The sequence below is a fragment of the Salmo salar genome, chromosome ssa01 (genome assembly GCF_905237065.1).
Source record: "Salmo salar chromosome ssa01, Ssal_v3.1, whole genome shotgun sequence".
Taxonomy (NCBI): Eukaryota; Metazoa; Chordata; class Actinopteri; order Salmoniformes; family Salmonidae; genus Salmo; species Salmo salar.
The window spans coordinates 156661789-156688822 of record NC_059442.1 but is presented as its reverse complement, the minus strand read 5'-3'; the positions used below and the strand labels follow the sequence as shown (position 1 = coordinate 156688822).

Genomic DNA, 27034 nt, shown 5'->3' with positions numbered 1-27034 from the left:
ATGAAGCCACTCCTCAGTAAAAAGCACATGATAGCCTGCACCTAAAGGACTCTCAGACCATGAGAAACAAGATTCTCTGGTCTGATGAAACCAAGATTGATCTTTCGCCTGAATGCCAAGCGTCACGTAAGGAGGAAACCTGGCACCATTCCTACGGTGAAGCATGGTGGTGGCAGCATCATGCTGTAGGGAGGTTTTTCAGCATCAGGGACTGGGAGACTAGTCAGGATCGCAGGAAAGATGAACGGAGCAAAGTACAGAGAAATTGTTGATGAAAACCTGCTCCAGAGCGCTCAGGACCTCAGACTGGGGCGAAGGTTCACCTTCTAATATAACAACAACCCTAAGCACACAGCCAAGACAGCGCAGGTGTGGCTTTGGGACAAGTATCTGAATGTCCTTGAGTGGCCCTGCCAGAGCCCAGACATGAACACGATTGAACATCTCTGGAGAGACCTGAAAATAGCTGTGCAGCAATAGTCCTCATCCAACCTGACAGAGCTTGATAGGATCTGCAGAGAAGAATGGGAGAAACTCCCCAAATACAGGTGTGCCAAGCTTGAGCGTCATACCCAAGAAGACTCGAGGTTATAATCACTGCCAAAGGTGCTGTGAGTCTTTCTGGGCGAGTCTCTAAGAGCTTTCCACATCTGGATTGTGCAACATTTGCCCATTATTCTTTTCAAAATTATTCAAGCTCTGTCAAATTGGTTGTTGATCATTGCAAGACAACAGGTCTTGCTATAGATTTTCAAGTAGATTTCAATCAAAACTGTAACTCGGCCGCTCAGGAACATTCACTGTCTTCTTGGTTAGCAACTCCAGTGTAGATGTGTGTTTTAGGGTATTGTCTTGCATAATGGTGAATTAATCTCCCAGTGTCTGGTGAAAAGCAGATTGAGCCAGGTTTTCCTCTAGGATTTAGCCTGTACTTAGCTCCATTCTGTTTATTTTTTATCCTGAAAAACTCCCCAGTCTTTTACGATTACAAGCATACCCATAACAAAATGTGCTGACATGTTAACAAACAACATATTCTAAAAACAGGACAGGTCAAAGTCAAATGGACAATATGGAATGGACGGTCAGGCTACTCACAACTGCTGTCCAGGAGTTTCATCCAGTGGGCTAAATGTTCATGATCAGCTGTTTTAAGTTCATATCCATACATTTTTTACCAGCTGATCATAGCTAAAAAGAAAATACTTCTGCATTTCCCACTGTGTAAACACATTGCAAATAGGCTCAGGATATCTCCTCCTGATAAAGTCGGGTAGCTGATATTCAGAGCTTAAATTGCCATATTAATTAGTCACAGGAATCAGGACTAATAAAGCCAATGCAACGGCCTGTTTTAAAAAACAGTGGGCCTACCACATGGATGGGCATTCATAAAATTCCATTCCTAGCTGACATGGTAGGCTACACCCCAGTAAGCACGGACTGACACCAACGTCTTTTTTTGGTCCTGTTCGGACCCGCTGTCTTTTTTGGTGTTTTACAAACGGTAGGCCAACCCCTCTTTTACACTACTGCTACTCTCTGTTCATCATATATGCATAGTCACTTTAACCATATCTACATGTACATACTACCTCAATCAGCCTGACTAACCAGTGTCTGTATGTAGCCTCGCTACTTTTATAGCCTCGCTACTGTATATAGCCTGTCTTTTTACTGTTGTTTATTTCTTTACTTACCCATTGTTCACCTAACACCTTTTTTGCACTATTGGTTAGAGCCTGTAAATAAGCATTTCACTGTAAGGTCTACCTACACCTGTTGTATTCAGCGCACGTGACAAATAAACTTTGATTTGATATAGATGGCCATTCCTAAAATGTAATTTCAGGTGACACTGTAGGCTATACTTCAGTAAGAACGGACTGACGCCTTTTGGATGTCTTTTTTTGGTCCTGTCCAGACTGGATGTCTTTTTTTTGGTCCTGTCCAGACTGGACATCTTTTTTTGGTCCTGTCCAGACTGGATGTCTTTTTTTGGTCCTGTCCAGACTGGACATCTTTTTTTGGTCCTGTCCAGACTGGATGTCTTTTTTTGGTCCTGTCCAGACTGGATGTCTTTTTTTGGTCCTGTCCAGACTGGATGTCTTTTTTTGGTCCTGTTCAGACTGGACATCTTTTTTTGGTCCTGTCCAGACTGGATGTCTTTTTTTGATCCTGTCCAGACTGGATGTCTTTTTTTGGTGCAGACGTCTATGATTAGTTCAGATTTTGTCCGGTCGAGACCAGCCTTGATTTGCCCCAAACATAGATAAAATGATGTCTATAAATGATGTCTTTTCAACTCTAATTCAGAACTCAAAATGAACCTGATTTCAACTTCCGGAAAATACGTATTTTCAACATCTGGAAAATACTTATTTTCACCTTTCATTCAGAACCCAAATGGAACCGAACTTCAACGTCTGGGAAAATAAGTATTTTAGACGTCTTTTCAATGTAATTTTGATTACTGGGACTATTCTTGTAGGGGTGGCAATTTGTTTTGTCTGTTTCGTGTTTCGTGCTGTCCAGTCTTACAGAGGACTAGGGCATCAGTAAGCCCATACATAGACAACAGTCAGAGATCTATGATCATTGTTCCTCCCCCAATCCTTACTAACCTTCCATTAGATACTAACTGACCTTTCATCAGTGTCTAGGGGCATGCTTATACCTTCAGAGTCTACATCCTGGCAGCTGCACAACAGCCAGACTGCATCACTTCCTGCTTTTACCAGGGCTTGTTGCCTGAACCCTCACCCACCAACAGAGACAGCCTGGGTTAGATACTGTTTCTGTGTGTGTGTGTGTGTGTGTGTGTGTGTGTGGTTTTGTGTTATGGTTACTGTATGTGCTTTTCTTTATTTGTGATGAACATTAAAAACAAAAGGTGTCTCCCTCCAGGGTGTATGTGTGTGTCTGGTTAACCGTCAGAGGTGAAGGATCAGAGGTCACAGCAGGTCGGAGGCTAGAGGTCAGGAGTCATGTCTACCGTAGCATTCCAGAACCTTCCTCTCAACATTTATATGGTCATCTTCGGGACCGGAGTCTTCGTCTTCGTGCTGAGCCTCATCTTCTGCTGCTACTTCATCAGGTAAACATATCCCTCCTATCTAGCTATCTTCACTGAACACAAATATAAACCCAACAATTTCAACATTTTTTTATATTTTTATAAATATTTTATTTGTATTGAATATCCAAAACATACAATATACTTGCAGTGAAGACGCTCAACAACTACACCACACCAGTCATCCAACAGACTCCCATCCAGAGCGACACACAGAAGCATCCAGGGTCAACGCCCTGCTCAAGGGCACGTCGACAGATCTCCCACAAGGCCAAAAACGGGGACCCAAACCCTCCAAGATCCCCCACAGTTCCCCAAACCCAATAAAAAATTAAATAAAAAATAATAATTAAATAAATAATAATACAAAATACAATGAATTCCATTCCCCACCCCCAAGAACCCCCCTATGCACCAACAATTTGTTTTGTCTGGCCTAGGATGGCAGAATGGCCAGGACTGGCCCTGGTCACAACCCTGCCCACTGACATCCAGATGTGGCGAGTTGAGCCATATTGTGCTGCTGTCATTCTTTTTTATATCCTAATCAGAGGAAACAGAGGACATGGCAGATCTTTGTCTAATTGTCTCCTTCTGTAAATCACACTTCCCGTCACAGGATGAAACGTGATCACTGTGCTGACATCACCACTACACACAATATTGTATAACTCTATTGTCTATGTGTAAGACTCTATTGTCCATGATTAGGCTTGTATTGGATGGATGCAGCTTTACCCCAGACTAAAAGCTGAGCGTGTTTAGAGGCAATTTGCGTTGTATAGAATGAACACAGTTGCCATAATTGCCATATGGTTATTATTGGCTCCAAGCTCATGTAGCCTCATCATCATCATTTGGCTGCATGACAATCAACCATAAGCTTCCCCAAGTTGCTACGGTGGTTGAAAGCCACTTGTCTTCATCCATCCCCTATCAGGCCTTGAATGTATGTGAGATATGTTCACTGGTGCTGTGGTCTTCTTTTGCCAAGTGATGGATTGTAAAGGGTATACCACTTTGCAGGCTTTTTGCTCTTCGTGCAGAAAAACCATAGGTGCCAAGCCTTAAATAACACACCTGATTCAACTGAAGTCTTGATTGAAGAATACGATATGATATGTTAAAACAGGCGTCATACTGCTTGGACTGGAGGTCAGGGCCACGGCGTTAGACTACATTCTAGACACATACGTCTGTTTGACTTTGTATGTTAGCTCAACAGCACTGAACAGTCTTGGAACCACAGGGCTAAAACATTCAGCCATGCAGGAACCAAACTGGCATATCGCAAACATCCTGATGACAGGTTTATATGTTGTTGGTGGTATTTGGGTTCCTCTTTCTGACATGTAGCAGACATCAGTACAAGGCCATGAGTCATTTCCTGCTCATATACATAGTTGGGACTTGACAGCAGTGTTTGGTCTTCATCATGGTTCAAGTTCTTAGATGGTTCATGAGATTGGTACAGAGATTGGTACACAGTACAGCCACTGTGTGAGATGATGAAACATTGTCCACTAGTGAAAACTTTTTCACCTGGTGTAAAATGTTGTTGAACAGTATAAAATTGTATCTGTTTTATAGGTACACTACCGTTCAAAAGTTTGGGGTCACTTAGAAATGTCCTTGTTTTTGAAAGAAAAGCTCATTTTTTGTCCATTAACATAACATAAAATTGATCAGAAATACAGTGTAGACATTGTTAATGTTGTAAATGACTATTGTAGCTGGAAACGGCTGATTTGTTATTGAATATCTACATAGGCGTACAGAGACCCATTATCAGCAACCATCACTCCTGTGTTCCAATGGCACATTGTGTTAGCTAATCCAAGTTTATCATTTTAAAAGGCTAATTGATCATTAGAAAACCCTTTTGCAATTATGTTAGCACAGCTGAAAACGGTTGTACTGATTAAAGAAGCAATAAAACTGGCCTTTAGACTATTTGAGTATCTGGAGCATCAGCATTTGGTTCAGTACAGGCTCAAAATGGCCAGAAACAAATAACTTTCTTCTGAAACTTGTCAGTCTATTCTTGTTCTGAGAAATGAAGGCATTCCATGCGAGAAATTGCCAAGAAACTGAAGATCTCGTACAACGCTGTGTACTATGTTCAATATATGCATCATAATGCATAACATCAGCTTAGCAGCACTGAAAACAACGTACTGTCTGAACTTCAAGCTCCGTCTCAGATGTCTACGCGCCTCCACGCGTCTCTCTCATTGTGAAAGGGCGGGGGTGGAGAGAGGAGGCAAGAAAAAGGAATTGTTTCCAATCCTCGCATTCATCAACATTAGCAGCAATTGTAGCTGTAACGGTAATGATGTGTATGACGATACCAAGGCAGGACTTGTGTCCTTAGGATAATAACGACAGATGTAGAACCCTCAAGCCAAATTGTCTACAGATGCAACCCAGCACAGATGTGGTAAGATACGATACACATCACTCATCACTTGCATCTGCCTGTCAACTTTTTTTTCGAAGTCTTTTTTTGTCTCACATTTAATGTCTCATGGCAAGCCACTGGGCACAGACGTAAGTTCAAAGTCTAGTTTCGATTTACATTTGCTTGAGTTGTCAACTAACGTGAATTGAACGTGAAATCAACGGGAGAAAAGAAATTCCCTTAAGTTGTTGGCGTTTTGCAATTCTTGAAATGACGTGGAAATAACGTTGATTCATCCAGTTGTTGACCAGTGGGAAGATTAAAAAAAAAAAAATTAATCGTTTGTCTGTTTGGGGTGGGACATTGTAAAAGAGGGCCAGAGAGAGAGAGAGAGAAGAAAAAGACAGAGAGAATAGTCCAGATGTGAGATGTGACGCGCTGCCGGACGAGCCAGACACGACGATCCAGTGTTGTTGATGAAGAATAGAAAATGTTCTACCATCGAGGGAAAGTCTGCCTGCGCTATTGATGGGCTTTTTCATTTCTAACGGTAAGCATTTAAGCATAAGGACACATTTGTTTCTCTGAACGTTTCTTGTTTTTCAAAAGATTTACTTAATCACTGTGTGATATTGCATTGTTTTGATGGTCATGCTAGAAGAAGATTTATGAGCTGACACCATTTGACTTTTTTTAAATGAGAAACTGTATGATAATGCGCAATTTTAGCGGATAACACTAGGATTACTTGGATTCAGTATATATCATATTTTCTAATACATTGGAACGTCGACGATACATATCCTCCGTTGATAAATACATTATAGACTAAGATCATCATGATGTTATCATGTCATTGTCCCTTGGTGACTTGACGTCACCATGAATGTGCAGTGTGCACAACTTAACTTTTTTGCGCAGACAGTTCTTGATATCCAAGTGTGTTTAGGACAAGTTTAGGACAAGAATAAACTTTGTTCAGAATGATTATCTGCTTTATATTACACACACCTATACATTTATCTTTAGATACTCTTAGCAAAGAAACTGGATGAAGTGTTTCAAAATCAGTCTCATATCCAGTTTCAGTGACCCACACCAACATCTGCCCATTAGAGTGTGCAGGCACACACACAGATACACACACACCACAAACCTGCAGTGTGTGTGTGTGCATGCACACCCAAGGGGATTTTATACTCTGCCTGAGAGGTAATGCATAACGTTGACATTAATAGTGAACCCCTTCCTTATTTGGGTTGGAGGCGGCGTGCACCCCTGTGATCTCTGTTCTCTTAGCCAATGAACTGACCATGTGCCTCTTGACTAATAGAGCTTAGGCATGTAAACAGTGTCTGTAGCCAATGGCATGCCTGTGTCAGTATGTATGTGTGTGTGTGTAGGTTGTTGTACTTGCCTGACAATACCGCTAGAGGCATTCGTGCTGTCCAGTCTTACAGAGGACTAGGGCATCAGTAAGCCCATACATAGACAACAGTCAGAGATCTATGATCATTGTTCCTCCCCCAATCCTTACTAACCTTCCATTAGATACTAACTGACCTTTCATCAGTGTCTAGGGGCATGCTTATACCTTCAGAGTCTACATCCTGGCAGCTGCACAACAGCCAGACTGCATCACTTCCTGCTTTTACCAGGGCTTGTTGCCTGAACCCTCACCCACCAACAGAGACAGCCTGGGTTAGATACTGTTTCTGTGTGTGTGTGTGTGTGTGTGTGTGTGTGTGTGTGGTTTTGTGTTATGGTTACTGTATGTGCTTTTCTTTATTTGTGATGAACATTAAAAACAAAAGGTGTCTCCCTCCAGGGTGTATGTGTGTGTCTGGTTAACCGTCAGAGGTGAAGGATCAGAGGTCACAGCAGGTCGGAGGCTAGAGGTCAGGAGTCATGTCTACCGTAGCATTCCAGAACCTTCCTCTCAACATTTATATGGTCATCTTCGGGACCGGAGTCTTCGTCTTCGTGCTGAGCCTCATCTTCTGCTGCTACTTCATCAGGTAAACATATCCCTCCTATCTAGCTATCTTCACTGAACACAAATATAAACAACAATTTCAACATTTTTTTATATTTTTATAAATATTTTATTTTTATTGAATATCCAAAACATACAATATACTTGCAGTGAAGACGCTCAACTACACTACACCAGTCATCCAACAGACTCCCATTCAGAGCGACACACAGAAGCATCCAGGGTCAACGCCCTGCTCAAGGGCACGTCGACAGATCTCCCACAAGGCCAAAAACGGGGACCCAAACCCTCCAAGATCCCCCACAGTTCCCCAAACCCAAGAAAAAATTAAATAAAAAATAATCATAAATAAATAATAATACTGTTATGTATGGTACGACGTGCTTTACGTCATACTGTACGTTGTTATGGTTTACGACAGTGTGCTGCTTTATGGATGAATGGGTTGTCAGGATGAGTGGCACATGTCATTAAACGACAGAGTGATGTACAATGTGAAACCGTGCAGACGTGCGTTCTTCTACAGCTAGGCTAGATATAACATTGGCGACGAAGATGGCTGAATTCAGTTTACCACCGCCGGCACCATTCCTCGCCGTGCCTGGCGAACCTCCAGTCCCGTGGAATAACTGGCTTGATAGCTTTAACACTTATATCGAAGCTATGGACTTTTCTACAATCTCCGACAAGCGGAGGACAGCACTGCTCCGTCACTGCCTCGGTACAGAGGGACAAAGGATTTTCAGAGCGCTTTACATTCACTGCTGCAGTCAGCCTCCTACGGAACCACTTCGCCGGGAAAGAGCGAGTGCTCCTCCGACGCTACCGGCTACGGAAGAGACACCAACGGCCGGGTGAGTCCATTCAAAGCTACGTGGCTAATCTGAGGGATTTGGCTAGCTCTTGTAACTATGGGACACTTCAGGACGAGATCATCAGGGATCAGTTGATAGAGGGGACGTTATGTGAAAAGACAAGGGAGAAACTGCTTTTGGAATCGGATAATTTACAACTAGATGGAGCTATTAAAATAGCACTCCAGGTTGAAGCGGCGTTGGAATGCTCTACTATGCTAACAGACAGATCTGCAGCATACACTCGGCCCCCAGCCATTCTCACACAGCAGCTTCAGCCCGAGCAGGCGCACTACAACGATCACGCGCTGTGCATGGCCTCCCACGTTGATAGCTGCATTGACACAGACACCGGCATGCCCGTGCAGCAGGCACACAGACAAACGAACAGAAGTAGCTGTGGCAACTGCGAGGCTAGTTCTCACAATTCAAGGGCTTCAAACTGCCCAGCCCGTGGGAAAATATGCAAGACCTGTTCAAAATACAATCACTTTGCAAAACTGTGTCGTTCTGCCCCAGCTACTAGCTCCACCCAGCACAGGCCCTTAGTTTCATCTCACTCTCAACATGAACGCACGGAAATTCGAACTGTCTCCACCAACCATGTGTCATTCAGGACATGCACTGTGCAGCTGGGTGAGGTGGGTTTGCCTTTGCTGCTGGATACTGGCGCTGCGGTGTCATTGCTCAACCTTGCCACTTACTACAAGTTTTTCAGTCACCTACCACTCCAACAGCCCTCCACTGCCCTGTGTGGGTACGGTAGATCCAAGATAGACATTGTAGGCACCCTCCAGGTCCCAGTACACTACGGCACCAAGCATCTGCCATCATTCACATTTCATGTTGCAAAGCGGGGTGCCAACCTCTTGGGCCTTGACCTCTTCACAGGCTTGGGATTCACGCTGAGAGATGACAGTGGGTCAGCTATCCACCAGGTTACCTGCACATGGCAACAGAACTGGCCAACTCTTTTTGATGGACTGGGCTGCCTCACAGCCTTTACTCACAGGCCCCTAGTGAATCCGGAAGTGACCCCAGTCATGCAGCCCCTACGGCGCATTCCCTTTGCACTGCGTGATGACGTCACAAAAGATCTCCAGGCACAGTTGGATGCAGGCATCATTGAGCCAGTCAACGCTGCCCCCTGGATTTCAAACTTAGTCATTGCAACCAAAAAGTCAGGTGGAATCCGGACCTGCGTGGATCTTCATGCTGTGAACAAGGCCGTTGTCCCGGATAAGTACCCGTTGCCTACAGCTGAGGAGCTGACCGCACAATTCCATGGCTCCAAGATCTTCACGAAGCTTGACCTTCGTCAGGGTTATCTTCAGGTACCCCTCCATTAAGATAGCAGAGATCTCACTACCTTTGTCACACATGCTGGCGTGTTCAGATATACACGCATGCCTTTTGGACTTAACTCCGCCCCCAGCTGCTTCCAGAAGGTGATGAGCACCATCCTCGCTGGAATACCTGGGGTGGTGGTCTATCTGGATGACATCGTGGTCCACGGTCCTGACCTCCACATCCATGATTATCGACTCCACAGAGTATTCAGCGCTCTACTGCAAAACAACCTGACCCTTAACGGTGGAAAGTGCACCTTTGCAGCTCCAGCCGTCAAGTTTGTGGGGTTCCGCCTGTCGGCCAAAGGCATTGCCCCACTCATGTCGAACATTGAAGCCGTCCACAGGATCCCGGAACCGACCTCAGCCTCTCAGGTGGCATCATTCTTGGGCATGACAGCCTACTACCTCCGGTTTCTGCCCCACTACTCCCAGACCACAGCGCCCCTTCGCCAGCTCCTCAAGAAGGATGAGCCATGGGCCTGGACGGCAGCCTGCTCAGACGCGGTCCGCTCACTGAAGAGCCAGCTCACCACAGCCCCAGTCTTGGCTCACTTTGACCCCGTCTGCCCCACCATTGTCACATGTGACGCCTCAGCTGGAGCACTAGGAGCTGTCCTCTCACAGCTGCAGAATGGCATTGAGAGGCCCGTCGCCTTCGCTTCAAGGGCCCTGAGCCCCACAGAACAACGGTACTCTGTGGGCGAACCAGAAGCACTGGCCTGTGTCTGGGCGTGCGAAAGGTGGCACCTCTACCTCTATGGCCGTCTGTTCACGCTCCGAACCGACCACCAGTCCCTCACAACGCTACTGTCGGCATCAGGAACTGGCCACAAGCCACTTCGGCTGCACAGATGGGCCGACCGCCTCAGACAGTACGACTATCAGCTGAAGTTCACTCCAGGGAGGGATAACGTGGTGGCAGACCTCCTCTCACGCTCCTTTGACGCTCCTACTCCGACCGTCTTGCCAGACGACAACGAAACAGAGCTCGTACAAATGCTTTACGCTCCTCTCAGTCAGTCGTCTCACTGGAGGAGCAGAAGCAAGCATCGGAACAGGATCCCACACTGTCTACCCTGCGCACCTACATACGCACTGGATGGCCAGCACACGTGCCGGAAGAGCTGGCGACTTTCGCCAGGGTGAAGCACGAACTGTCTTGCTGGGAAGAAGTCTGTGTCTCTCGAGGGTTTTGCACTGTGGTCCCAAGTGGTCTGCGTGCGCATGTTCTATCCATGGCGCACGAGGGGCACTTGGGCATAGTGAAGGTCAAACAGCGATGTCGAGACCTTGTGTGGTGGCCAGGCATCGACCACGACATTGAAGCCCTGGTCAGGGATTGTGCTGCATGCCTCCTCAGTGGGAAAACAGGATAGTCCGCCCCACCCCCCCTGCAGCCTCTCGCATGGCCGTCCCGCCCCTGGGAGCACATCCAACTGGACATCTGTGGCGAGATCCATGGTCACGCAGTCCCTCACCATCAGCGCTTCCTGGTGGTGGTGTATGACCTCGACTCTAAGTGGCCAGAAGTGGTTCCTGTCGGAACTGTCACAGCACAGGCCATCGTGGACATCCTAGACAGCCTGTTCACAAGGTGGGGCCTGCCCCTCACCCTTACCACGGACAATGGGCCCCAGCTAATCTCTGCCGAGTTCTCCTCATATCTCAGCAACAAGGGAATCAAACACATCCGCACGGCCTACTACAACCCACAAGCTAACGGAGGGATGGAACGCTTCAACCAAACGCTGAAGAACGGCATCAGAGCGCACCTGGTCCAGGGGTGCACGTTCCAAACTGCTTTGAATCAAACGCTAATGCACTACAGAGCAAGCAAACACACAACAACACAGGCCTCCCCGGCATCCCTCATGCTAGGTCGTGAGATGGAACTGCCACTGGATAGACTCAGAACACAGTGAGTTGCAGAACCGGCGACTAGGTGCACCCAAGAACAGCAGGCAGTGACCAGGCACCAAAGAGCAATGAAACAGCGTTTTGACAAGGCACACAGGGTGAAGAAGTCGATCATCCAAGTGTCTGACTGGGTCCGAGCCCGACGGCCTCAGTGGTGCAACAAAATGGCCTCATTCTGGTCGGAACCCCTGCAGGTCAGTCGACAACTGGGGCCCGCCACATTCATGTTGAGCAATGGATCACGCTGGCACACCAGCCACCTCAGGAAAGTCCCTGCTCCTCAAGGAATACGAATGCACACAGAACAGACATGCAGGCCAGAGACGCCACCGGATGGACCTCCCCCACCACTACCACCCGAGCCCCAGCCTCTACGGGCTCCCCAAGGGCCAGAGCCACAAGCGGTGGCGGTTGAAGAAAGGCCTATGCGGGCACGAACTCTCCCTGCTCATCTGGGGGACTACTTAACCTCTTTTCATTCTTAGGCTCCGGTAGGTGTCTTAGTCAATCTCCAGGTTAATGGACTGAACTGGTTAGTTTGGAGAGTCCTTCTGTTTAAAGATTAATGTTTTATTTCTTACAGGTATCACTCTAGGTTCTTGCCCTATGGACATTTTATATATGGTACCAGTCCCTGGTTTTGGAAAGGGGGGGGGAAATGTTATGTATGGTACGACGTGCTGTACGTCATACTGTACGTTGTTATGGTTTACGACAGTGTGCTGCTTTATGGATGAATGGGTTGTCAGGATGAGTGGCACATGTCATTAAACGACAGAGTGATGTACAATGTGAAACCGTGCAGACGTGCGTTCTTCTACAGCTAGGCTAGATATAACAAATACAAAATACAATTAATTCCATTCCCCACCCCCAAGAACCCCCCTATGCACCAACAACCAAGAAAATTTACTAAAGAGAAAAAAGAAAAAGACAAAGGAAAACAGAAAACAACAATGCAAAAAACAAAGGACATCAAGGACAACTAAAATCATAACAGCAAGACCAACTGTATATGTTTGAGGGCATGTCTGGCACTATTTACATGTGTCTGTGTATGTGTGTATTTGAATGGGAGTGTGTGTATATGCGGCAGGTAGCCTAGTGGTTAGAGCATTGGGCCAGTATCCGAAAGTTTGTTAGATCAAATCCCCGAGCTGACCAGGTAAAAATCTGTCCTTCTGCCCCTGAACAAGGCAGTTAAACCACTGTTCCTAGGCCGCCATTATAAATAAGAATTTGTTCTTAATTGACTTGCCTAGTTAAATTTAAAAATATATATATGCATGTGTACAAACACCTGCATGGCCTCAGGCAAACTGGCATTAGCTGTAAAAAAAAACAGCCCCTCAGTGTTATTCAAACAAATTTTTTATTATGTTTTATTTTGAATTTATTTTTATACTTTTATCTTTGACCGTCATTCTATCTTCCGCCCAGCAACTCCACTCCCACTTGTCTCCAATTCCACATCCCAACCCTCAGCTTCCCTCAGCCCATCCCACCTATCTCTGCTGGTCACCCTCTTTGGATTTCTCTGCACCATATATCTTTCAACTATGCTGTGATGTTTAACATATACGATTTCAGTCTATCTAATCGAATAGAATCCACAGATTGTGAGTTGAAGATAAATACTTTTACTACGAGTATTAGTATATTAGTAATTGACTGAGCCGGTCTCTCCAGATCTCCTAACAGTCAATTACCCTAGTCAATTCTAGGGTCAATTTTGGATCAATGTTATGCATTTTTTGCCATTCCTGAACCTGAGACCAGAAACAGGCTACCTGAGGGCAATACCAAAATAAATGTTCTATTGATTCAGTATCCTCACCTCACAATCTGCAGAGCTTTGATGATTTTATGCCCCAAATATTCAACATTTTGTAGGTGGTAAGAATTCTATATAATAATTTTAGCTGAAAAGCACGAAGTCTTGAATCTTGCATAATTTCAAATATCAACTCATAGACCCTGTACCATGGAATTGGTATATGAAAAATAGTTGGGAAGAGATTTTTGAATCTGTATGGCACAGTTGTCAACATCCTGGTCCTCAAATTAAACTGATATACTTTCCTATTTATGCTATTTTTATCCCTCTGCCAGTTTTGATACTTTAAATTGGGCAGACAGACCAGTTCCCTACCTCCTCACGCTGCCACCTGCCTCCTCCATTTTTGGGTTAATGCGGTAATCAATTGGTTGTACTCTTGGATTGAGCAGACCTTCCCATACAATTCTGATAACTCCATGAAAGACATAACTCTACCATTCCAGTTTACAATATAATTTAAGAACAAAATATCCATTTCAACCATCTTTCCCATAAATACAGGTATTTTATCAACCAGCACATTTGAGTTCAGCCATAATATTTGTTGTAATATTTGTCCTATCTTTTCAAGGGGATGAAATTGAAATTGTAGCCAGCTCTGCAATGCTTGTTTGAAAAAGAGAGATACTTTGAAAAAAGTATAATTTTCAATTAATCGAAAATGAGACATGGCAATCTGCACAAAGGCAATTTTTAAACAATGGATGAGTTTTCTTAGTAATCTACTTGAGAACCATTTATTAATCTCAACCCACCCTATTCATTATATAGATAGGCATGCTTTATTTTGTCTGGTTTAGCATCCCAGATAAAACAAAATATTTTTTTAGTCATATGATTTGAAAAACAAATCATCAGGAGTAGGCAGCGCCATAAGTAAGTGAGTAAAATGAGATATGACTAAGGAGTTAATCAGGGCAATTTTTCCATAAATAGACAGGTATTTACCTTTCCATGGTTGCAGGATCTTGTCTATTTTTACAAGTTTTGTATTGAAATTCATTATGGAGAGCTTATTTATATATTTTGTGATATGAATACCAAGTATGTCTACTTCACCGTCAGCCCATTTTATAGGTAAACTGCAGGGTAATGTAAAAGTTGTATTTTTTAAAGATCCAATACGTATTTATTGTACACTTATCATAATTAGGTTTTAGTCCAGAGAGTCCAGAAAAGTTATCTAGATCTTCAATGAGACACTGCAGGGATCTAGCTTGCGGACTTAATATAAAAGTTGAGTCATCGGCATACATGCACACCTTTGTTTTTAAGCCTTGGATTTCTAATCCTCTAATGTTGTTATTAGATCTGATTTTAATAGCTAGCATTTCGATGGCCATAACGAATAGATATGGTGACAGTGGACACCCTTGTTTAACTCCTCTTGACAATTCAAAACTCTGAGAAGTAGCCGTTATTTACTATTTTACTCCTGGGGTTGCTATACATAACTTTTACCCATTTTATAAGACAATCACCGAAATTGAAAAAATCCTGGCATTTATAAATAAAATCCAGTCTTACTTTATCAAATTCCTTTTCAAAATCCGCTATAAATACCAGGCCTGGCTTCTTAGATGTTTCATGATCTATTATTTCTAGTAATCTCCAATGTATCGTCCACGTAAAAAAACTGTCTGATCAGGATGAACAATACCTGGTAAAACTTTTTTAATTCTGAGTGCTATGCATTTCACTAGTATTTTTGCATCACAACATTGAAGTGTAAGGGGCCTCCAGTTTTTTAAATAGACTGGATCTTTATATTTGCCATCTGAGTCTTGTTTTAATAATAGTGAAATCAGACCTTCCCGCTGAATACCTGACAGACTACCATTTATATAGGAGTAGTTAAAACAATCTAACAATGGAGATGTTAGTATATAAAAAAAAGGCATGATATACCTCTACCGGTATGCCATCAAGCCCTGGGGTTTTTCCAGACTGAAAGGGTTTAATAGCCTCAAAAGGTTCTTCCTCTGTAATTTGGCCTTCGCACTGATCTTTCTGTACATTTGTTAATTTTTTTTTGTATTATTTGGAAAGAATTCATTAACGTAATCTTCATTCAGTGGGAGAGGATGAGACGGAAAAGAGAACATCTGCTTAAAATATTTTGTTTCCTCTTAAAATATAATTTGGAGAATCATAGATGATTGATGTGCATTTTTCTCCATATTCCATCCAGTTCTTTATTTTTGTAATAGATTACATTAGATTGTTCTTGAATAAGTTCCTCAAGTTCTTTTTGTTTTTCCTCTCACTTATTTTGTATCTCTGTAGTATCATTTTTATTGCTATCTACCCGCAGTATTAGTTAATGTATTTCCCTTGTTAGTCCTGTCTCTTTAGCCAGAAGCTGCCTTTTTATTATTGATGAATATTGAATATAAGGACCTCTGAAGGTACATTTAAAGGTATCCCAAACAATAAAGGGATTTGCTGAACCTATATCGTACTGGAACAATTCAGTTATGAATTATTTTGTCTTAGTTAAAAATAAGTTGTCCTCCAGTAAACTTTGATTAAATTTCCAATATCCCTGTCCACATGGAAATTCTATAAGAGTTATGTGAAGGCCAATTAGATGATGATCCGATCGCATTCTGTCTCCTATTAAAACTTTTTCAACCTTTGATGCAAGAGTGAAAGAGACAAGAAAGTAGTCAAGATGACTAGCTTGATTAAGTCTCCTCCATGTATATCTCACTAGGTTGGGTTTTTTAGTCTCCAAATATCCACTATTTCTAATGTGTCCATAATATTTGTAATTTCCTTAGGGTACGGTGATGATAGTTTGTAGAGTGATTTCCTTTATGGTCCATTGAGGTACTTAAAACTGTGTTATAGTCTCCCACCATAATGATTTGATCATTTGTTGCCTGTAAGTTCAATAAATTGGTATAAATATTTTCAAAGAAGTATGGATCATCCTGATTTGAACCATAGATTAATGAGCCAAATCTCTTTTTTTGTCCACTTTCATATTCAAAAAGATCCACCTTCCTTGCGACTCTTTCCTGACTATTTGCACATTCAGATTGACATTTCTGTTCATTAATATCATCACACCTTTTGAGTTCCTTTGTCCATGACAGAAAATTATTTCACCACCACATTCCTTTTTCCACGCAACTTCATCTAAATATGTAGTGAGTATCCTGTAAACAGTATATGTTATATTCCTTTTCTTTTAGCCACGTAAAGACTGATGTTCTTTTTTTATAATCTGCTAAACCATTACAATTATAACTGGCTATACTTATTTCACCCCTTAGGGTTAGGGTTAGGGTTACTATAGAGATGGCTTCACTACAGTACAAATGTATCCCGTACAATATCTTATTATTCCCCAATGTCCCTATTCTTATATCTTCCCCTTGCTTGTTGTAAACATATATAAACATGTAGACAAAGACATAGAAAAGATAGACAACCAAGAAACATATTAAATTATAGAACAGTTCTCGACAATAAAGAGAGGGGAGAGAGTGAGAGAAGTGAGCGAGATCAAGTGTGTATGTATAAGTCCGTATGTGTAAGTGAGCATGTAATTGAGAACATGTATGTTCATATCCACTTCATAGTGTTCAGATATTTTTACAGTTCCCATACTTTCTTTTTTCGTAACCTGAAGTACCTGTAGAATTTAGTACAGCCAGGGTGTTATGGAGTTGTCTCGGAATAGCTGTCCATCTATAAAGAGTTTGTCCACAATGAGAAAGGCAGCTTACCCCTCTCCCTCTGATGCCTCTGCACAGGATACAGCCTCTTGCGACGTTCGTTTATCTCCCTTGGAAATTGGTCATCGAGACTGAATTTGGTCCCTTTAAGCTCCCTTCCCCTGCTTTTGATCAGCTCCTTTTGTTGGTAGTGTTCAATTTTTGCGATGATCGGTCGGGGACCCTTGGTCTTGTCGCTCCGAGCTCCAAGTCTGTGTACTCGGTGGAAAGCCACCTTGTTTACAGTCTCTAGAGGAAGTTTCAAGGCGGATTGCATGAACTCTCTGATCGCGCCCTCTGGATTTTTGGATGCGTCCTCAGGAATCCCAGAAAATATTAGATTTTCACACATGCTACAACTTTGTATGTCTAGTAGCGACTCCCTCATCACCCTGTTTTCCCTGAGTAGACAATCCATGTTGGAATCGTGGATTTTTACCTTGGCTGTGAGTGCCTTGTTCTCTCCTTGGAGCGTGAGAATTTCACTATGGCTAAATGCCAAACTCCCCCTCAGCCCTGCTACCTCCTCACACAACTTTTACAGTGTTGCATGGATTCCATCCAGAGCACTGGCCTCTACTTCAATGGTAAGTAAATCGTCCGTGTCTGTAGATGAATCAGTCTTTATTTTTTTGGTCGGGTTAGAGTTCTTTTGAGGTAGCTTGCTCATTCCATGATGGAGTATGTTGTTCCTCCATAGCGTAAAGCTGTTGGTACTCGTCGATTTCCCTCAGGATCTCCTTAGTATCCAGGTTGGCTCTTTGCTGCAACCAGTTGTTTACAAAAAGGTTTTAGCAATGTGTCTTTCCCACAATGACGACCTGTGTTTCTGTAGTACAGCCACCTAGCACTGTTGTTTTTAGTGGCGTTTCCTAGCTGTTAAAAGCTAACCGCGCCACGGAATCTACGCAAAAACACGTTTTTATTTAAAATATTTTACTGAGTTACAGTTCATACAAGGAAATCAGTAAATTGAAATAAATTCAATAGGCCCTAATCTATGGATTTCACATGACTGGGAATACAGATATGCATCTGTTGATCACAGATACCTTTAAAAAAAAGTAGGGGCGTGGATCAGAAACCCAGTCAGTTTCTGGTGTTACCACCATTTGCCTCATTCAGCGTGACACATCTCCTTCACATAGAGTTGATCAATCTGTTGATTGTGGCCTGTGGAATGTTGTCCCACTCCTCTTCAATGGCTGTGCGATGTTGCTGGATATTGGCGGGAACTGGAACATGCCGTCGTACACATCGTTCCAGAGCATCCCAAACATGCTCAAATGGTGACATGTCTGGTGAGTACGCAGGCCATGGAAGAACTGGGACATTTTCCGTTTCCAGGAATTGTGTACAGATCCTTGCGACATGGGGCTGTGCATTATCATGCGTACATGAGGTGATGGCGGGTGGATGAATGGCACGACAATGGGTTTCAGGATTTCGTCACGGTATTTCTATGCATTCAAATTGCCATTGGTAAAATGCAATCGTGTTTGTTATCCATTGCTTATGCCTGCTCATACCATAACCCCACCTCCACCATGGGCCACTCTGTTCACAACGCTGACATCAGCAAACCGCTCGCCCACACAACGCCATACACACTGTCTGCCATCTGGCCCGTACATTTGAAACCAGGATTCATCCTTGAAGAGCACACTTCTCCAGCGTGCCAGTGGCCATCGAATGTGACTATTTTCCCACTGAATTCGGTTACTCAGGTCAAGACCCTGGTGAGGACGACGTGCACACAGATGAGCTTCCCTGAGACCGTTTCTGACAGTTTGTACAGAAATTATTCAGTTGTGCAAACCCACGGTTTCATCAGCTGTCCGGGTGCCTGGTCTCAGACGATCCCGCAGGTGAAGAAGCCGGATTTGGAGGTCCTGGGCTGGCGTGGTTACACGTGGTCTGCGGTTGTGAAGCCGGTTGGACGTACTGCCAAATTCTCTAAAACGACGTTGGAGGTGGATTATGGTAGAGAAATTAACATTCAGTTCTCTGGTAAAAGCTCTGGTCGAGATTCCTACAGTCAGTATGCCAATTTCACACTTCCTCAAAACTTGAGACATTTGTGGCATTGTGTTGTGTGACAAAATTGCCCATTTTTGAATGCCCCCCAGCACAAGGTGCAACTGTGTAATGATCATGCTGTTTAATCAGCTTCTTGATGTGCCACACCTGTCAGGTGAATGGATTATCTTGGCAAAATATAAATGCTCACTAACAGGTATGTAAATACATTTGTGCACAACATTTGAGAGAAATACACTTTTTGTGCATATGGAAAATGTCTGGGATCATTTATTTCAGCACATGAAACATGGGACAAACACTTTACATGTTGCGTTTATATTTTTGTTTAGTCTCTCTTTCTCTATTTATCATTCTATTTATCGTTCTATCATTCTGTCTTTTGGAACCCTTTTGTTTAAGAGTGTGGTGGTGGCTGCATCATGTTATGGGTATGCTTGTAAGTATTAAGGACTGGAGAGTTTCAGGATAAAAAAAAATCAATGGAATGGAGCTAAGCACAGGCAAAAACCTTGACCTGGTTCAGTCTGCTTTTCACAAGATACTGGGAGTTGAATTCACCTTTCAGCAGGACAGTAACCTAAAACACAAGGCCAGTGACCAAAACTCTCAATTTAAACAATTTAAAATTCAGGCTGTAACAAAATGTAGAAAAAGTCATGGGGTTTGAATACTTTCTGAAGGCACTGTAAGTGATGGGACCTGAGTTATGAGAATACATCTATGGATGTGAGTGTGTGTGTGAGAGAGACTGTTATTACTGTTACTGTGAATAAGGTTTCTCTAAAAAGGTCCTCAGAATTGGGTCCAGGCTATTGTTGGCATGGGAGATCCCCTTCTGACCCCCTCCTCACCCCTCCCTTGGTTTCCTCTGTCCTTAAGTATTTCCCAGCTCAAACAATCAGTTGCAAATGCTTATCAGCATGGTTTGACCCTGAGTCTATTTAAGGCTTCAGGCAGCAGCCTCAGGCTGGAACTAAAAGTATGGTGTGGTGTGTTGTGTTTCTCTTGTGACAAAGAGGATATATGACAGTGGTAGCTGGAGACTGCTCTGGTGTCTGAAGAGCTCTTGAGACTTTTATTTAAAACATTTTCTTTATTTTACTAGGCAAGTCCGTTAAGAACAAATTCTTATTTTCAATGACGGCCTAGGAACAGTGGGTTAACTGCCTTGTTCAGTGGCAGAACGACAGATTTTTACCTTGTCAGCTCAGGGATTCAATCTTGCAACCTTTCGGTTACTAGTCCAACACTCTAACCAGTAGGCTACCTGTGAACAACACAGCACTGTGTCCAGGGTATGACCCTCTCTGCTCCACAATGTGGTCCTTTCACCATGGCAGAGAGGAGAGGAAAGGGGGCCCATTGAAACTGAGTGAGTGTGGGCCTCTTTACTAAGATGTATCTGTTGGGTAAACACGTAGTAGCGTATATGGTAATTTGTACACGGAATTAATGAAAAAATATTGAATTTGGTCAATCCCAAAACTGAGATGACAAATATCATCATAACTATCCCTATGTATATTGCTCTGGTTGGAAGCTGCCAGTGTCAGCGGATGTCACTCAAACAGGTTGATTCAGATGGCTGGTGTGTGTGTGTGTCCATCTTCTCACTCAGTTGTACTAACAGTCTCTCCTCTCTTTCTGCTCTCTCCTCCCACCCAGTAAACTGAGGCACCAGGCCCAACGAGGGAGGTTTGGATATAAAGCGGTAAGCCATATCACAACAACACAGCGATAGGATGTCACATTACTGCAGAGTGTCTTCTGAAAGTCAGTCATGTTCAGCACATTGCATGTATAACACAGTTACATCATCACATCTTTGCATACAAACTCAGGGTCCATTCCAAATCACCTTTAGTGCATTCGTGCTGTGCACATTTTCAGAAGCACCTGGAGAAGTGTTTAACATCTCAGGAATGCATTAGAGAAATCTATTGTAACTGCAATGAAGACAGCCTGGAATGCCATCTCAATTCTCATTGTCTCAGACCCCCTAGTGATGAGTGCAGAAACATCCAAATTATATTTTAGTCATCAAACATCCCTTCATCTTTTGAACTAAAAATGTGTTTCATTCTATGTTTGTCTCGCAATTCTAGCTCTAATCAATTATGCTTTTTCACAGGTGGTGTTCAAAGGGGATACAAAGAAACTCAATCTACACGGGGTTAGTTCTGTCACCTGTTTAGTCTCTCTCTCTCTCGCTCTCTCTCATCCCCTGGTTTATTTTTCTCTCTCCCCATTGCTCTCCCTCCCCTTCTCTCAATCACAGCAGACATGTGCGGTGTGCTTGGAGGACTTCAGAGTGAAAGATGAGCTAGGAGTATTGCCATGCCAACATGCCTTTCACCGGAGGCAAGTGTCACCTCACCACACACTAAGCAGATATAAATGATGTGCCTGTGTGTGTGTTACTGGGGTGTTGCTTGTCCTACAGGTGCCTGGTGAAATTGCTAGAGGTGGTGTGTGTGTGTGTGTTTGCATGCGTACATACACAGTACCAGTACCTAATCATTCAAGGGTTTTTCTTTATTTTTTTACTATTTTCTACATTGTAGAACAATAGCGAAGACATCAAAACTATGAAGTAACACATATGGAATCATGTAGTAACCAAAAAAAAGTGTTAAATCAAAATATATTGATCATGTAGTAACCAAAAAAGTGTTAAACAAATCAAAATATATTTTAGATTCTTCAAAATAGCCACCATTTGCCTTGATGACAGCTTTGCACACTCTTGGCATGCTCTCAACCATCTTCACCTGGAATGCTTTTCCAATAGTCTTGAAGGAGTTCCCACATATGCTGAGCACTTGTTGGCTGCTTTTCCTTCACTCTGCGGTCCAACTCATCCCAAAACATCTCAATTGGGTTGAGGTCGGGTGATTGTAGAGGCCAGGTCATCTGATGCAGCACTCCATCACTCTCCTTCTTGGTCAAATAGCCCTTACACAACCTGGAGGTGTGTTGGGTCATTGTCCTGTTGATAAACAAATGATAGTCCCACTAAGCCCAAACCAGATGGGATGGCGTATCGTTGCATGATGCTGTGGTAGCCATGCTGGTTAAGTGAGCCTTGAATTCTAAATAAATCACAGACAGTGTCACCAGCAAAGCACCCCCACACCATCACACCTCCTCCTCCTCCATGCTTCACTGTGGGAAACACACATGCAGAGATCATCCGTTCACCTACTCTGTTTCACAAAGACACGGCGGTTGGAACCAAAAATCAAAAATTTGGACTCATCAGACCAAAGGACAGATTTCCACCGGTCAAATGTCCATTTATTTGGGCGGCAATTTCTGAGACTGGTAACTCTAATGAACTTATCCTCTGCAGTAGGGGTAACTCTGGGTCTTCCTTTCCTGTGGCGGTCCTCATGAGAGCCAGTTTCATCATAGCACTTGATGGTTTTTGCGACTGTGTTTTAAGAAACTTTCAAAGTTCTTAATGTTCCGTATTGACTGACCTTCATATCTTAAAGTAATGATGGACTGTCGTTTCTCTTTGCTTATTTGAGCTGATCTTGACATAATATGGACTTGGTCTTTTACCAAATAGGGCTATCTTCTGTATACCCCCTTACGTTGTTACAACACAACTGGCTCAAACACATTAAGAAGGCAAACCCGTTAATTGAAATGCGTTCCAGGTGACTACCTCATGAAGCTGGTTGAGAGAATGCCAAGAGTGTGCAAAGCTGTCATCAAGGCAAAGGGTGGCTACTTTGAATAATATAAAATATATATATTTGTTTAACACTTTTTTGCTTACTACATGATTCCATGTACTGACTTGTTGCTTGCCCCTGCAGATGCCTGGTGAAGTGGCTGGAGGTGCGCTGTGTGTGTCCCATGTGTAACAAGCACATCGCTGGGCCACCTGAACAACGCCACAGCCTGGGCACACTGCTGGATGAACTGGTGTAGTGGGGTTGCTATGCCGATACAGCTGGAAATGAGTGGTGTAGCAAGATGCTATGACGATGCAGCTGGAAAGGACTGGTGTAGGATGTTGCTATGGTGGTACGACAGGAACAGACTGGTTTAGAGGTCCCGGAACGGACTATACATTGCTGAAGCAAAATGACCTGACAATCTGTTATTAGGGACCAGTGACGAAACCACATGACACCATAACTATAGGGAAACATAGCTTCAGACTTCACACACTCATGTATTGATAAGGAGATGGGACACATGGGCGGCAGGTAGCCTAGCAGTTAGAGCGTTGGGCCAGGTTGCTTGTTTGAATCCCCGAGCTGACAAGGTGTAAATCTGTCGACGTGCCCTTGAGAAAGGCACTTAACCCTAATTGCTCCAGGGTCGATAACGGCAGACCCTGGCAGTGACCCCACTCTCTGAGGGTGTCTCAGGGAGAGTTGGGATATGCAAAAAACAAATGAAATAGGACAGATATAAGCACCCACCAAATTATTACCATTATGGTACTGTAGTATGTCATGCTACACCTTATCATGTAGAATCAGTAATTTAATGACTGACTGCTCGAGCCTATATAGTACGCACTCCACCAGCGTGCCCACTTTTCAACAGACTTCTTCATGGAGAATGGATTCACAAAGCCACAAAATCTGGGACTAAAACTCCGCTCTCAACCCTCAGTCACTGTCTGGAAGAGGGGCTACCTGTGAAAAGAGGACTTGAGATAACTCAAGGGCTGTATTGCTGAACGCCCAGATAGAAATATATGATGTAGAACAGACATGCCTTTCTGAAATCTGGAGTGAGGAATCGTGTCAGCTCTATTCATGGCATATCTATCTGCAATGTCCAGTATGTTACAGCCTGGGGATGATGACATACAGGTATCATTATTGTGACACATTATTTTCCGACTATGCCATGTGTGTGTGCGTGTCTGTGTGTCTGTCAGGTCTGCATCCTGCTTATATTAAGTGGGTGTGACATACACTCCTGTTATGAACTGTAGGAGGGACCAACAACTACATTTTTTTATCCTGACTAGTATTTCCTTGCCAAACAAGCCTTTCCAGTTAATTATATGTAAAGTGAAGGGAGATTTGGAACCATTCCTTTCTGTGCGGTAACGTGTACTGAAGCTCAGGCACTGCCCAATGTTAAAGTAAACATTCCCCATGTGTACAATATCTGCTTTTGGAAATATGAGAAAATACAATGTGTCCTGCTTTGATCCATGTCCAACCGTGTTTGTGCTGTGTGAACGAACAAGTCTCTTTTCTTGAATTGACAATCGCAAAGCGAACAAAAGCAACAATATCGTCAGAACTGACAAGCAAATCTGTTAGGGGTTAAAATCATATTTGTGATTAGAAAGCTCTTTACTTCCGTGCTCTCTACCATGCCCAGATAGTGAGTCGTACCTTCCTGTAGCTACCAGGAGTGTCACTAGAGGATAGTCCCATTGATGCAGACGGTGGCCTGTATGAGTCATGTCTTTCCTGGGTTTTTAGGTCAGAACACTACGCACCAGAAATCAATGAATATGACTGTTTCCAAAATGGTACCCTATTCCCATGGTGCAGTAGAAATAAATGCCATTTCAGACACAGCCCAAGTCTTGAGGTAGGCTACATCACTTTCTGACCATGCTGAAGACGACAGAAGCAGATCACTTTTCAAACGTAATGATTTGAACTATTTGGCCTAACCTTTACTCTTAAACTCACTCCTAATCCCAACCCTTGATTTAAAATAGATGGCTCAATATGGACAGTTTGGTTCTTTCTACCATGGTCATCAAGCGATTACCTAATTCTTGAGGGTTAATAAGGGACAAACAAAACTCGAGCTATAAATCAATAAGCCCAGTAATATGATCCTCTGAAACAAATAAAATAATATAGATGAAGTGGATCAATAGTGAGCTATGGACTACATCTCACATAACAATGACAGAATATACCGACTTGGGTAACACTTGACTTGACACACAGCATCATAACACGTTATGACAGTCTTAACTTGTCATAACCAGTTATAATATAGTCATAACACTGTCATGACATATTTAGACCTATGATATACATTGCGTTATTTTATGGCTGGTTATGAGACCTACATATAGCGCCTTCAGAAAGTATTCAGACCCCTTGACTTTTTCCACATTTTGTATGTTACAGCCTTGTTCTAAAATGTATTAAATACATGTGTTTCTTCAGCAATCTATACACAATACCCCATAATGACAAAGCGAAAACATTTATTTTTTGGGGCAAATGTATTTAAAACAAACCAAAAAAAACTTAAAGTATTCAGCCCCTTTGCTATTAGAGTTGAAACTGAGCTCAGGTGCATCTTGTTTCCATTGATCATCCATGAGATGTGTCTACAACTTGATTGGAGTCCACCTGTGGTAAATTCAATTGATTGGACATGATTTGGAAAGGCACACACCTGTCTATATAAGGTTGCACAGTTGACCGTGCATGTCAGAGAAAAAGCCATGAGGTCAAAGGAATTGTCCGTAGAGCTCCAAGAGTATTGTGTTGAGGCACAGATCTGAGGAAGGGTACCAAAAAATGTGTGCAGCATTGAAGGTCCCCAAGAACACGGTGGCCTCCCTCATTCTTAAATGGAAAATGTTTGGAACCACCTGATGGTCACTCTGATAGAGCTCCAGAGTTCCTCTGTGGAGATGGGAGAACCTTCCAGAATGACAACCATCTCTGCAGCACTCCACCAATCAGGCCTTTATGGTAGAGTGGCCAGACGGAAACCACTCCTCAGTAAAAGTCAAATGAAACCCCACTTTTGCCAAAAGGCACCTAAACAAGATTCTCTTGTCTGATGAAACCAAGATTTAACTCTGGCCTGAATGCCAAGCGCCACATCTGGAGGAAACCTGGCACCATCCCTACGGTGAAGCATGGTGGCGGCAGTTTCATGCTGTGGGGATGTTTTTCAGCAAAAGGGACTGTGAGACTATACAGGATTGAGGCAAAGATGAATGGAGCGAAGTACAGAGAGATCCTTGATGAAAACCTGCTCCAGAGCGCTGGGGACCTCTGAGGTGAAGGTTCACCTTCCAACAGGACAACAACCCTAAGCACACAGCCAAAACAACACGAGTGGCTTCGGGACAAGTCTCTGAATGTCCTTGAGTGGCCCAGCCAGAGCCCGGACTTGAACCCTATCAAACATCTCTGGAAACCTGAAAATAGCTGTGCAGCAACGCTCCCTTTCCAACCTGACAGAGCTTGAGAGGATCTGCAGAGAAGAATGGGAGAAACTCCCCAAATACAGGTGTGCCAAGCTTGTAGCACAATACGCAAGAATACTCGATGCTGTAATTTCTGCCAAACGTGCTTCAAAGTACTGAGTAAAGAGTCTGAATACTTATGTTAATGTGATATTTCAGCAACAATTTCTAAAGAGCTGTTTTTGCTTTGTCATTATGGGGTAGTGTGTGTAGATTGATGAGGAAAGAAAACTATTGAATCAGTTTTCGGATGTAACGTAACAAAATGTGGAAAAAGTCAAGGGTCTGAATACTATAAGGCACTAAGTGTCAAAACATTCCATTACACCATAGCCTACGCATCAACATTGTTATATGAAATGTATTAAATTACCATTGTAATTGTGCACATTGATGTCAGACATGCAACTACCCCAATGCGCTCTTGCTGATAACTGGGACAAATGAAGGACAAGCTCTTTTTGACTGACATAAGGGACTGGCCTAACTGCCTTTTATGAATATGGCCATAATGCTCGACGTGTCAATAGAATTTTGTTAGTCCAAGTAGTGGCACAGGACAGTCAACTCTGACAGTGTGTGTATTTTCTAGTTATTTAAAATATATACAAGAC

At 43.2% G+C, this 27034-nt stretch overlaps 1 protein-coding gene across 4 annotated transcripts; it reads left to right on the top strand.

Annotated features, from left to right (window-relative positions):
- Window positions 1-5259: 5259 nt before the first annotated feature.
- Window positions 5260-24392, top strand: LOC106569136 (RING finger protein 122). 4 transcript variants are annotated; one of them, XM_045692905.1, is made up of 7 exons: window positions 5265-5516; window positions 5850-6027; window positions 7306-7495; window positions 20870-20915; window positions 21336-21377; window positions 21486-21565; window positions 23032-24392. In XM_045692905.1, exons 3-7 carry the CDS (start codon window positions 7386-7388, stop codon window positions 23144-23146), a joined length of 393 nt encoding a protein of 130 aa, XP_045548861.1. In that variant the 5' UTR covers window positions 5265-5516; window positions 5850-6027; window positions 7306-7385; the 3' UTR covers window positions 23147-24392. The 4 variants fall into 4 exon arrangements, with proteins under 4 accessions (XP_045548843.1, XP_045548847.1, XP_045548861.1 ...); XM_045692899.1 differs by having other exon boundaries at window positions 5269-5516; window positions 21483-21565; XM_045692887.1 differs by having other exon boundaries at window positions 5260-5516; window positions 21336-21565.
- The last annotated feature ends 2642 nt before the right edge of the window (window positions 24393-27034 follow it).

Excerpts from the sequence above, each read along its gene's own strand:
- LOC106569136 (XM_045692887.1), top strand. The coding sequence starts at position 7,386 with ATGTCTACCGTAGCATTCCAGAACCTTCCTCTCAACATTTATATGGTC. Across the intron at positions 7,496-20,869 it reads TTCTGCTGCTACTTCATCAG|TAAACTGAGGCACCAGGCCC; the intron begins GTAAACATATCC and ends CCTCCCACCCAG. Across the intron at positions 20,916-21,335 it reads GGAGGTTTGGATATAAAGCG|GTGGTGTTCAAAGGGGATAC; the intron begins GTAAGCCATATC and ends GCTTTTTCACAG.